The 13582-nt window shown below is 36.0% G+C and overlaps 1 protein-coding gene across 1 annotated transcript in view; it reads right to left on the bottom strand.

The window, feature by feature from the left end:
- The window catches only part of roq (RING finger and CCCH-type zinc finger domain-containing protein roquin), a 40912-nt gene that overhangs the window by 17218 nt on the left and 10112 nt on the right, over positions 1–13582 (bottom strand). Inside the window, exons 7-12 of the mRNA XM_089646205.1 lie at positions 13186–13519; positions 3278–3481; positions 2272–2515; positions 1329–1678; positions 786–894; positions 521–708 (exon numbers count right to left, since the gene is read on the bottom strand). Of these exons, the coding sequence (XP_089502331.1) occupies positions 521–708; positions 786–894; positions 1329–1678; positions 2272–2515; positions 3278–3481; positions 13186–13519 (1429 nt within the window). The remainder of the gene's footprint in view (positions 1–520; positions 709–785; positions 895–1328; positions 1679–2271; positions 2516–3277; positions 3482–13185; positions 13520–13582) is intronic.

The following is a 13582-nucleotide window of genomic DNA, read 5'->3' as shown; positions in this document are numbered from 1 at the left end:
AAATTTGTGGTGTTAAGACACAAATGGCTTATATTATATTTTTTTGGAAAATAGACAGTTTTTACTTAAACTTGGGCTAGCATTGGAAAAAATGGTTCCTTTATATTTCATCAAGATGACAATTAAACACACCTTTAAAAAGCGATATAGTCATTAAAAGTGATGAAACAAAAACAAGGTTAAATAGTTCATGACTTTATATCACTTTTTGTAGGTGTGTTGAACTGTGATTTTGATAACCGGTCACCGAAAAAAATCAAGTTTAACATTTATATTGGTGGATATTAGCGGAATTAAATGGAATGCAAAAAAATGTACAAGCTTTGATGAAAATAAAATAAAAAAAAGATAAATTTAAAGCATTGACAATTTTTTATGTATGCACTATAATCGCATTTTTAGCAGCTTTCGCTAATTGGACACTTTCTCGGCTTTTGTGGTCGCTGATTATTGAGAGAAACTAGATATGAAATGTTAATTTTATAACTAAATCGATACTTAAATAAAAAAATGAACTCACATATTGATATTTGGCTGTACTGTCGTTGATCATACATAGTTGGATTAATCATTTGCTTCCTGTAGAGCATGTTGTGCCTCTCTATCTGCACAATAATCTCCTGTTTCCGCTTGTATAAGTCAACAAGATGCTTATCCGTACAGAGATCCAGCGAATTGACAGACCCGCCCTCGCTAATGGGGCTGAACCTAAAATGGAGATCAATAATCATAATATGTTTAAACACTTTCAGTTTTTCTGTGAGAATGAATGTTTGATAACATACCCATTATTCCTTATTTCAACAATGGGGTTAAAATCGTTCACGTAATTGGATTTATGAGGTACAATGTTCTGATTTAGGCCCTGGGATGTTGTGGGATTCATTCGGTTACCTGGAAAAGACAAAATATCCAAAAATGTAAATTACTCATAGCAAAAATAATAGAAAACTTGTTATGGGGCACATTTAATATAGGTACCCCTACTACCAACTTCATTTTAATTATGTGACTGCTGCTGTATTCGACGAAGGACAACAGCAGTAGGTATATATTGATAAATCATCTCTTGAATTTCTGAACCGCAGGTTAAAAAAAACCACGAACCGCCACTGTTTTTTTGTAATAAACACACCATTGTATTAAAACTGTTCTGTGTCCTGATTGATTAAAAGTGTTAATATTTGAGACTGTCGCACTGGCTTTGGATAATTGGGAATCTTGTGCAGTCATCACACAAGAATAAATTAAAAAGAGTAATGCACAACACAAGCGTATGTCTAATCTGTAAACTGTACGCTGAATAAAGAAATATTTCAAAAACTTACCAGAAGCCATGTTGCCTGAATGTTGTGGGTAGTTGCGCTGCGGTGGAGTTGCAGACGCATAATCCCTGATGTTGTTGGGATCAAAAGCCCCCGATTGAGTGGGGTATAGTTGGGGAAGTTCACCGTCATTCTGAATCAAAGGGAAGTAATTCTGTTGGAAGCCGGGGTGAGTCTTGGGCGGCGGCTGGTTGGCATTCCCGTTGGCTTTGGGCGAATTGTATTGCAAATCGGACTGATAGACTTGGTACGGTAAAAGGTCACTTGATGCCGAACTGTTGTTGTTCATTGCGACATCTGACCTCTGACTGGGTGGAGAGTAGGGCACGTGCTTCTTTCGCTTTGGCCTAAACCTGAAAAATAAATTTATAAGGAGCTATGCAGTAAAAAGAGTTATCTTCCTTGAAGTGTTTAAAATCAAATCTAAACCCCAAAACTATCTACTACCCATAAAACATTTTTAACTTAATCTCAATAAATACGTAGTATTATTATTTAAGCGGAGATGGTATACTGATAGTTCCCGTGAGAACTCAGCACTATGGTGCTACCTCGTTTTAATCTTTTTACCTCTAACGTTTTCGCTCAATATGTTTTTCTGCTCTGCTTACTTTTAAGAGCCTTTTAAGTCCTTACCGTTGTGGAATTGTACTGATTCTGTGTGGGGTCGCACAGAGTGAATTTCGAGGTTCTTGTCGGAACCCACCTCCCCGAACGCAAGTAACCTCTCCGCAAGTAACATAAGTGCAAGTAACGGACAATACTCCATTACAGAATATACATGCCACTTGACACCACAACCCTTGGGCCACGAGATATATTTAAATTTTTAGCGACGACAAAAGCGTTTCATTGCTAAATGGGAGCATTTTTAAAAACTTCAGTTTTCTCATACGTTGTTCTGTTTATTCATGAAACCTTATAAAATATATAAATAATCAGTTACTTGTCGAGCTCCTCTTCGCTGTGTGCAAATGTACACAGGTCCCCCCTGGGGCAGGTGCCCCTCTGCAGGATGACGTGGCACATGGACACCTTGTATTTGGGGGGCGGGGACGTGAGACCCCCAGAGGCCCCCTCTGCTCCACCCGCTGCTCCTCCCACTGGCGCCTGGTGCGATGGGGAGTGCGCAGTGCCCGCGTGTACCACGGTCGACCCCGGTACTTGGGAACTGATGCTCGGGCTTGACACTGTAAAGTAAAATAGTTATTAAGGTAAGTTGTTATTCTATCGTTTCACATAAATTGTTCAACTTTTTTTATCCGTAACCTCCTCTCACAATCCACGTGCCAATTCGACATTGTAGGTGACGTTCATTGCTCTTCTTTACTAGCAGTCAACAATGAAGTGTTGATTGTAGGGCATTGAAGCAAGGAAATGGCAGAGGAAAGGTGAAAGTAGTCTGAATGCTGTACAAATAAGGTATAGTGTAGTAAAACCATGTATGACAGTGATGTAAGCGTAATGAGTAAGATTAAGAAAGGAACGCGTAGATGGTTTGGGCATGTAGTGTAAAAAGAAATATGTATATATGACGGGAATGAATGTGTAAAAGAAGTCTGGGATGCCCGAGGAAGACATGATAGAAGGAAGAGGAGAGAAGATGTATGAATGTGTTCTTTCATCCTCTCTGCCTACCCCTAAGAGAATGGCTTGATGATTACTTCTTATTTTATCTTGGCATTCATTTTGCATACAAAGAATGCAGTATTTAATAAGCCATGAGGTATTTGGAGATTTGTCCCTACCAAATTATCAACTGATATTCTAGTAATCAGAATTATCAAAAACGGGAATGTTTAGATTTGTTAAAAAAATTTTGTTACATGGTTACTTAATTATTGTCTTCAATCAATATTATCTCTTCATATTGCAGTGAAACCTTTATTTGTCATTTTAGAAGGATCCTATTAAAATAAACAAGGAAAACAATGGATGTAGTAGGTACTGACCTTGAATGTTTGCTCCAGTGGCGATGGCACCAGGAATCAGCACAGGCTTGCTATTGGGGTTCCTGTGTGGAGTGTGGGAATGGTTATGGTTCGTGTCGCGATTGGTGTTTCCGTGCTGCCATACAAAGTGAACCAGTCCAACCACGACAATCCGCACGGCCTCCAGGGAGTGGGAGAGGGCAGGCCAAGATGGAGTTCCAAGTTCTGTCAGACATAAATCAATGTTGCCAACCCGTATGTGCAAAAGTGAAACTTTTAAATCAAACACCGTTTGGTTTAAAAGACACAAAGAAAATTATAAAAGTTCGCAAAAACAGTTGCATTTCCAAAGTTCATAGGCCGCTGTTTTTACCTATTTATTACCATATTACAACAGTAATGAGATTCATATAATAAATTATATTTTATTTTGTTTTAGGCCCGGTCGGGATTGTACGATGTAAAGATAAAAATCTAAAGTGAAGATAGATAAATAAATTAAATTCCTGTTTATTTCTAATATTATAGAGTGTGCAGAAATATTATTGTGATTAATTTTTGGGTTATTTTCCGTTTTTATTTTTTTTACTCCACACAATAAGCTCTGAGAAAAATAATTTCCCTTGCCTGAAAAGGACCTATGTCATCTCTGGGGATGCTGTGTGGAGGGTCTTTTTAAGGAGAGGAAGTAGTGAACAGACCCGAGATTTGAAGAGACCCGTGTTCTAGGATGGAGGAAACACAGAGGCCAGCAAATCGATCCATAGCCTAGTTGTTGACAGTCTCGAGAACGATTAGCAGAAGCAACCCGTTCTAATGTGACAAATGTGAACCGTGTACACATGTTGGACACGCATTTTGCGTGTTTCTCGATTATGCACTGGTGCCGAAGCATCTTGGAGCATCTTCCATTGTAATACCGGTAGAACAAGGACAGCATACCTACTTGACATCTGTGCTCTAAAGATTGCAATCCGCCTGTAAAGATAGGGGAATCAATCAAATCTATGCACAGAGTAAAGGATTTTTTCAGGTATTTTGGGGCTCCGGACGAGAGGTGGCTGCCAAATTCAACAGTGGGGCACACTTGTGATTTGTACAAGGTCAACTGTTGTGTACTATTAAGTTCTGTGAGGCTAACTTGACTCTGGCTTAGATTGAGCCTCCGTGCCTGAGCTGGTCACTTAAGAATTACACTAAGCATATCAATGGAAGGCATGTTAGGAAGATTGCTTGCGTTAAAGGGGACTAGGTTATCATTTCGGTGCTTTTTAAACGTAATCTGACATGATTGGGTTTTTGAAACATAAAATTTGACTAGGTTATCCTTACGTTAGCCAAGAGGAAACCCTCTCGAGGTGAGTCCTCTGAACTATCATGTAGAGAGAAACAAAAGATCTATAATGTACTGTCATCCGCGTAACAGTGAATTGGTGCACACATCCCTGTGGGACGCCAGCATTTTGTTGCGTGTGAGGAAGAGGTGAAATCATCGGCAACCGTCTGAATCGACCTTTTCCTTAAAAAGTACACAAGGATGCAGAAAGTCTGTAAGAAGGCAGTTTGTTGACAAGTCTTCGGTGCCAAACCCGGTCAAAGGCCTTGGAAATGTCCAGTGCAACCACATGGGTCTCACCGTAACGTTCCCAGGAGCGCGAGACTTGATTTACAGAAATTGCGACCTATTGAGCCCGCAATAATAATAATAATAATCCTCTATCTAAAATGTTAATTAAAAGCAAGTTTGGAATAAAAGTTAAGGGTAATACAAGGGAGAGTAGTACAATTTCGCATTTATTATATATGGATGACATAAAATTATTTTCGAATTCTGAACAAAATTTAGAGAAAATGATCGAGGTAGTTAAAAACTTTTCAGATGATATCAAAATGACTTTTGGTTTAGATAAATGTGGAACGATCCATATAGAGAAAGGCAAAATTGTAGATGGGGACGAGAGTATATTTAGAAATTTCCAAATTACTAGTATGAAAAGGGATGAGGTTTATAAGTATTTAGGATACCCACAATCAAATAGATTAGACCATAGTAGTATTAAAAATGATATTAGGATTAAATTTCAAACTAGGATCAGGAAAATTTTAAAATGCAATCTATCTGCTAAAAATTTAGTAAAAGCAATAAATACTTGGGCAATACCTCTATTAACGTACTCATTTGGCATAATTAAATGGTCTAATACAGATTTAGATAACTTAGAAAGATTAATTAGAACTACGCTAACAAAGTTTAATTGCCATCATCCAAATTCAGCTATAGAACGAGTTAATTTACCTAGAAATTTAGGAGGTAGAGGTATAGTCAAAATAACTTCTTTGAAACATAATCAGGTAGAAATGCTAAGAACTTTTTTCCATAGGAAAGCTCATAGCTCAGAAATGCACAAAATAATTTGCAAGGCAGATAGAAATATTACACCTTTAAATTTATACGATGAGAATGCCAACATTTTTATAAATCCCAACCAGGAATTATTAGATTCCTGGTCAAATAAAATTTTACACGCAAAACACTTCAATTATCTCAACCAAACGTATGTTGACAAAATTTCGTCAAACAAATGGTTGAGTATTGGAGAGTTGAGCGCAGAAATAGAAGGATTTATGCTTGCCATTCAGGATAGAGTCATTAATACTAAAAATTATAGAAAGCATATAATCAAAGATACAAATCAAATTGATGATTTGTGTAGAAAATGTTTGGCTTTTCCGGAAACTATAGAACATATTATATCGGGATGTTCTATATTAGCACCGTCCGAGTATACATTTAGGCACAATCAAGTTTTAAAAATAATTCACCAAGATTTGGTAATTAAACATAACTTGATTGACTGCCGTAATGTAGTACCATATTATGAATACGAACCAAATTCATTTTTAGAAAACGAATTTTATAAAATATACAGTAGAACCTCGTTAATTCGAAATCCAGCGGACATCAAAAATCAAATTTCGAATTAACGAATTCCCACGTAATTCGAAATTTTATGAAAAAAAAAAAAATAGTCCGAAAATAGTCCGAAAATCGATTTTCTCGGCCGCCTCTTCAAATCCGGGTGGTATTTTAGTTGTAAATTCGTATTAATACCAATTATTTCTTTATTTTCGCGGTCGATTACCGTAGCGGCCGGCCCTTTAAATTCAGATATTCGCAATAAATTCGTAAAAATGCTATATATTTACGCGTAAATCGAGATTTTGCTGCCGATTTCGGTCACGGCCTACCCTTTAAATTGAGATATTCGCAAAAATACGATATGTTTCCGCGGAAATCGAGATTTCGCGGTAATTTTCCGTCGCGGCCGGCCCTTTATTTCAAATATCTGAATTTGAATTCGTAAAAATACCATATATTCCCGCGTAAAACGAGGATTCGCGGCCGGCTCTTCAAATTCAGATATTCAAAATAAATTCATAAAAATGCTATATATTTACGCGTAAATCGAGATTTCGCTAGCGATTTCGGTCGCGGCCTACCCTTTAAATTGAGATATTCGTAAAAATACGATATATTTCCGCGTAAATCAAGATTTCGCGGTAATTTTCTGTCGCGGCCGGCCCTTTATTTCAAATATCTGAATTTGAATTCGTAAAAATACGATATATTTCCGCGTAAAACGAGAATTCGCGGCCGTATTCCGTCGCGGCCGGCTCTTCAAATTCAGATATTCGAAATAAATTCGTAAAAATATAATATATTTCCGCGTAAATCGAATTTTGTCGGCAGTTTTTCGTCGCGGCCGGCCTTTTAAGTTCAGATATTTGAAGTAAATTCGTAAAAAATATGTCATATTTCGGCATGGATCGAAATTTTTCTGCCGATTTCCGTCGCGCCGTATTTTTTCAACTCGGATATTCGAAGTAAAGTTAGTAAAAATACGATATATTTCCGCGTAAATTGAAATTTCGCGTCCGATTTCCGTCGCGGTGATGAAATACGATATATTTACGCGTAAATCGAAATTACGCGGCCGACCCTTTAAATTCAGATATTTGGCGTAAACTCATAAAACTAAATATATCCGCGTAAAATGTATTTTCTCGGCCTTTTAAACTCGGATATTAGAATAAAATTTGAAAAAATACGACATTGCAGTGTAAATCGATTCAGATTTACAAAATAATAATACTAATTAGGACGATGTATAACCACGTAAAAATACATTTTTCGGCGTTTTACCGCCACGGCTGACTTTTAGATTGAGATTACGAAATATTATGATTTATTTTCGCAAAAATCAAATTTTTTCGAATTACACGAACAAATTTTCGCGCTCGGACAAAAATAAATTTCGAATTACGAATTAACGAATTTCGAATTAAAAAAAAATTTGTATGAAAAAATTTTTCAGCGGAAATTTTTTTTGCGAAAATTTCGAATTACGCGTTTATTCGAATTATCGGGGTTCGAATTAACGGGGTTCTACTGTATTATGATAAAACTATACTAACAGACCGAGCGATTAGTCATAATAGACCCGATATAGTTTTACATGACAAAATTAAAAAAATAACTTATATCATTGATGTCGCTATTCCAAATTCCTGTAATATTCAAAAATCTGTTAGTGAAAAAATAAGAAAATACACAGATTTAGGAAATGAAATAAAAAGAATTTGGCATTCTCAGACTATAAAAATATTACCATTCGTTATTTCGGCTACTGGCATTATACCTAGCTCTCTAATTAAAAATTTAGGCGTATTAGATCTATCAAAAAAATTATATATAAAGATGCAAAAGTCGGTCATTTTGAATACATGTAGGATAACAAAAGATTTTTAAAATATTTATGTTGAGGGATCAGTAGGATTTATAGGCCCTGTTAGAAGTTCTACCGAGCCGAACCCTCTGATATGAAAATATCTGGAGACGGTGAATTATTTTCCGATTTGATCTCTGGTGATTTGACGTGTTGTTCTTGTATTGTTTTGTATTTATTTTGCTTATATAATGCACTTACATAATGTTGATTGACTAGATGATCATTTGTGGAAAAGTGAGTGGAAGGGTTAAGTTTTTCCTTTGGGGAAGACTTAACCCGGACAGCTAAATCGGAAGTTTAAAAAAACATAACATTTATATAGCGCAGTTTTGTGTTGTTTCACTTCAAGTGCGCTTAACTATAATAAACTTAAAATAAAATTTCCTATTGTGTTCCTTTAAAAAAAATTAATTACATAATATGAAATAAAGAATAAACGGTTTACACAAAAGCAGAGAATAAAATTTAACAATAACAGTGCTATTTTAGTAGAGGAAAGCAAGCGACTAGAACACTGTCATGCGGGCAGGCAGCCAGCTTTTTACTGATCTGCAGGTCTTTCTTGAATTTCGACCTATTTACGATCATCTTGCTTTCGTTTGTCATTTTGTTATATACTGATCTGTTTTCACATTCGAGATGTGTTGTAGGCTCAGTTAGCGGTGTTTTTTCGTCGAACTGCTTTGGAGCATTGTCGACTGAACCACGGCTTTGAGCCCACACCAGTTTCTTTAATAGAGGATTGTATGAGGCGATCCATTGCTAATGTGATGACTTCATCTATTTCCTGGGCATATCTGGAAGGATCTGAAGTCTGAAAACAGACAGCTGACCACGGGAAAGCATTAAAATGTGCCCGCTGACCAAACCAATCTGCTGACCTATATTTAGTGCCACACTTTTCGCTTTAGTCTCTCTTTTGACAGTTAGGGATTGATGTCGTCACCAGGCAGTGGGTCGGATGATCCTAAAGGTGCTGTGACTTCAATCCTGTATTCATGTGACACAGTGGTTAGAGATAGGTCTAACAGATTGGAGCGGTGAGTCTGGTCATCAGGAATCCTTGTAGGTTCCTGAATTATTTGCTCCAATCCGTGGCAAAGGGCAAAGGATTCCGCCTGTAGTCCAGCCGAGTCTGTTGATCCAGAGAACTTCAACCATGGTTCTTTATGAACATTGAAGTCTCCAAAAACCACAAACTCGGCGAAGGGTAGCGGGGCAAGAGATCATAAATAGTATTGCTCAGATGTGTCTGATTAGCTGAGGTTTGGAGAGCGGTATCGACACGCGTAGAGTGTTACCGTACTGGTACGACTGACGCCCACCCACATTACGTCAAATCTAGAGTTTTCCAGATTCAACAGTCGCACACAGTTGACCTCAGCTCTGCTATAGAAACATACACCTCTTCTGGGTCTGAACTTGCCTAAGAGGGTGAAGCCCGGGCAGTCCAGAAAGGAGGCGTCTAGAGTGTCCATCATCAGGGCAGATGTTGGACAGATGATGGACACTGTAACTTTTTCCGAAACGTTGGCTAAAGAAGGAGGAAGTGCAACATGGCAAATAAACCAAAAAATTAATCACAATAATACTTTTGGAGTGATAAACTTAAATCGTACCTGTGCAATGTTCGCAAATCAAAATTATAACATTGTAAAAGTATAATGTTGGCTCCAAAAGGAACATGTAGTACAGCACGACTAACATAAAAGTTTAACAATTCAACTCCGAATGCCATAGAGAATAAGGAACTTTCACATAGATCAACAATCGCCGATTATAAAGTTTTATTATATTCAGATTTATAAATCGTTAATTAAAAATGAATAAAACACCTTCACATTAAAACGCTGTTTGGTTGGCACAACTGAATCTGCTGATTCTGGTTACATTGGTCATTACATCCCATTTCATTCTGGTTTTGTATGAAAATTTATATTTGTGAGTTTTGTTTTCATATTATATATAGATCTACTTCTGAGAAAATTGAAACTTCTAAAAGATTGGACTTAAAGCTATATATTTGTTAAATATAAAAAAGTATAATTAATAACGCATATCTAGGAAAATCATAACCAACCACCGAAATTTTAATAACGTATTTTTTAAATAAAACAAACACTTTGTATTTAACCACGAATATTTATTATTTTACACATCGACCGATTCCGCTTCAACCAAGCTTCATCAGGATATAATAATAACTAAATACGATAAATAAGACAGAGTTGTTAATTATATATAGGTTGACAGACAGAGGGAGAAATAATATAATCCTAAAGAATAACAGACAGAGGGAGAAAGAATATAATCCTATATAAGAATATAATATATCCCTTGATGAAGCTTGGTTGAAGTGAAACCGGTCGATGTGTAAAATAATAAATATTCGTGGTTAAATACAAAGTGTTTGTTTTATTTAAAAAATATAATGTCTAACCACAAAGTAATTGCTTCTTATGAAAAAATTAAGATGTTTTTTTCTTGAAAACTCTAGAAATAGCACTTCATAAGATATTTTATTAGACAAATGAATTATAAAGATCCTCTTAACATCGCTTTTTTTCATTTCATATAAAAATAATGAATAAAAAAATCACAAACTTTGACAAATCTTTCGCAAACACGCAAAACTTTAGGGTCAATGACTTTTTGGAATATATTATAATTATTTCTAGTGTATAGTAAACTTTTGTATGCAAATACAAAGCGTGGTATTGCCTCTTTCCAACACTGCTTAAATCATTTATCTCACCGTAGTACAAAAGGAGATAGAATTACATTTATGAGCCGGTCTCAGTTTGAGCACTTTTTTAAATTTCACATAAAAGGTATTAATAAAAAATTCACAAACTTTGACAAATCTTTCGCAAATACGCAGAATTTTAGGGTTGTTGACTATTTGGAATTTAATACAATTATTTGTAAGTGTATAGTAAACTTTTGAATGCAAATACAAAGCGTGGTATTGCCTCTTTTGAACACTGCTTAAATCATTTTTCTCACCGTAATACAAAAGGAGATAGAACGACATTTATGAGTCGGTCTCAGTTTAGCTGTAAGAACACAAAAATAGCAGAGGACAAATAGAAAATTTTATCGACTGCGGAAATGGCAGAATTTTAAGATATTGGTCCAATTCAATAACAATAGTGATGTGAACTATAACATAAAAAAACAATACACTGCTATTTAAGTTAGAAGGTCAGTATTAAAAATTTCAAAAAAAAATGGACAATAGTTCCTTATTTACAATTAGATAATATTCAGGTTGGGTAAACGAAAAATTCAATGGTCGCAGCATATTGTAATACAAAAAATACAGTAAAACCCGCATGGACGGTTCCCACACAGAAGATTTGTTTTTTCAATAGAATTAAAAGTAAAAATATGACTTTATTTTGAACTCACATGTAATTTTTTCCCACATAAGAATTTCTATGGTTCAATGAAAAAACCTTATAAGAGAGTTTTACTGTATATCAATATTAACACACTTCAGGCGGGTATCTTTTGCGCCGACGGGCGAAAATAAAAGTCCCGCAAGAATCATTTTAATTTGTTTAAATCGCTATATCTTCAAAGATAATGAAAATATTTTGATAAAAATTTCTACATACTAACTCAGCATACCCAAGCTACACAGGGTGTCCGGAAACTCGTAGTACAAGCGGGAAACTGGTGAATCTACATCACATTTGGAGTCGATTTTGTAGTATATTTTTTTTTTTATTTGAGATTTCGTTATCGAGTAAATCGAGTTTGAAGTTGATTTTTTTTTTTTTTTTTCTTAATCAAATTCTTATAAATTATTACTGAAGATCAAAGTACCCAACTAATTAAAACTATTTGAAAGTAAAACAAATGAAGAAACTCGGATTTGAAGCATTATTTTGAAATCACCCTTCATTTCACCCGGTGTAATCATAAAATATTTCTGCTCTGCAGGGTTAAAACATCTGTTATTCAACCCTAAACACCAGAAAAAACTTTAACCCTAAAATAGCCGAAAAAAATATTTTTTTGGTTTTTTTTTTTTTTTGAAAATGCTCAAATCAAAAAACTTTATGTTTTTTTGGGTTCCCCATGTGGTGTAGATTCTCCAGTTTCCCACTTGTACTACGAGTTTCCGGACACCGTGTATAATGACTTACCGAAAAATTACTTCTTTCGTTAATATTCAAACGCATTGCTTATCAAGTGTCAGGTATTCAATAATAAAAAGTCACTTTGTTGAAATACCGATGTACACGAAAGACTAGAATATATATATATAAAAAGAAGAATTGTATTGCGATTTGATAATTATATACATATAGTTGGGACCTTTAGAAAGAGATTGGCATATAATATTCATACAAAAACATTGGATAGTTTATTCTTTTCTGCAATTGAAATGAAGCCGGCGCAAAAGGTAAAAATATCCTTCCCGTCCTTAAGCAACAATCGCCCGAACGGGTAGAAATACCTTTCCCGTCTGAAGTGTGTTAAGGATGCAATAACAAATTAACCGCGCACAAGCTGTTTTTGCTCCCATCGCATTATCTGCTCTGAAAATATTACTTCTGTAGGTTTTACACTAATTGCAACTAACAAGCGAATATACAACATTTCAAAATGCTTTGACTGCATTTTGCTCAAAACGACAATCAGAATGCACTTATTGCATCCAACTCCTCATTATAAGAATCATTGTATTGAATATTTAGAATTACGCAGTCAAGAGTCGCATCTAGGATAGGAACATTTTTATATAAATTTACACACATTCAAATCTGCCCTACGCTAATGTTTAACTAGCAATCACTTTTGGTTGTTTTACTCTTGCATTCAATTACATCTGTCTGAGCTTAACATGTTCACTTTACTTCAATCAGATTCAATCCTCCAACAAATTAACTAGCGCTGCAGGTACTGGTATATATAAGTCAAATTCGTTAAACTCAATTTACATTTATAGCGTTTAGCGACTAAAGTTACCGTTAATGTCATGAACGAACTAGACCGTATTTAAGCAGTATTTAAAATTATGAGTGTATGTAATAGCCATATTAACATCAAAGCAAATACAACAATGCCATATGAACATTGGATTGAATAGAAAAGTGGATTACGTGGTTGGAAAATAACAAAACTCACCCGCGCATGGGTCAATAGCGGCCAGCAGTTCGAGATGAGGGCTGAGGACACTGAGCCGGGCCGGATCGCCAGTTCTCTGCAGAGCGATGACCAGCTCCTGCACAGATTGGGCAAAGGACTGTGGTGTCTGCAGCTTGTCTATGATACTCTGCATGTGGGACTTGTGGGCCGTGTCACCGTAGAGCAAGGCGCTCCACTGGTCCGGGGCTATGCGCAGACCCGCCTCAGTGGCTATCTGAACTATCTGCGCGTCGTGCTCTCTACGCAACGCTTCGTACGTGCGGAACTCCTCCTTCAGCTGCATGAGCGAAGAGTCGCTCTCTCTCTTCGAAACCTGAAAATGATTTACTTGCTGTGAGCACAACGGAAAATGTTACTGACGGCAAACAACAGTTCA

The sequence above is a fragment of the Hesperophylax consimilis genome, chromosome 23 (assembly GCF_061612785.1).
Source record: "Hesperophylax consimilis isolate HC1 chromosome 23, BYU_Hcon_1.0, whole genome shotgun sequence".
Classification (NCBI taxonomy): Eukaryota; Metazoa; Arthropoda; class Insecta; order Trichoptera; family Limnephilidae; genus Hesperophylax; species Hesperophylax consimilis.
Note: the sequence above shows the minus strand (reverse complement) of the source record. Positions and strands in the feature narration are given on the sequence as shown.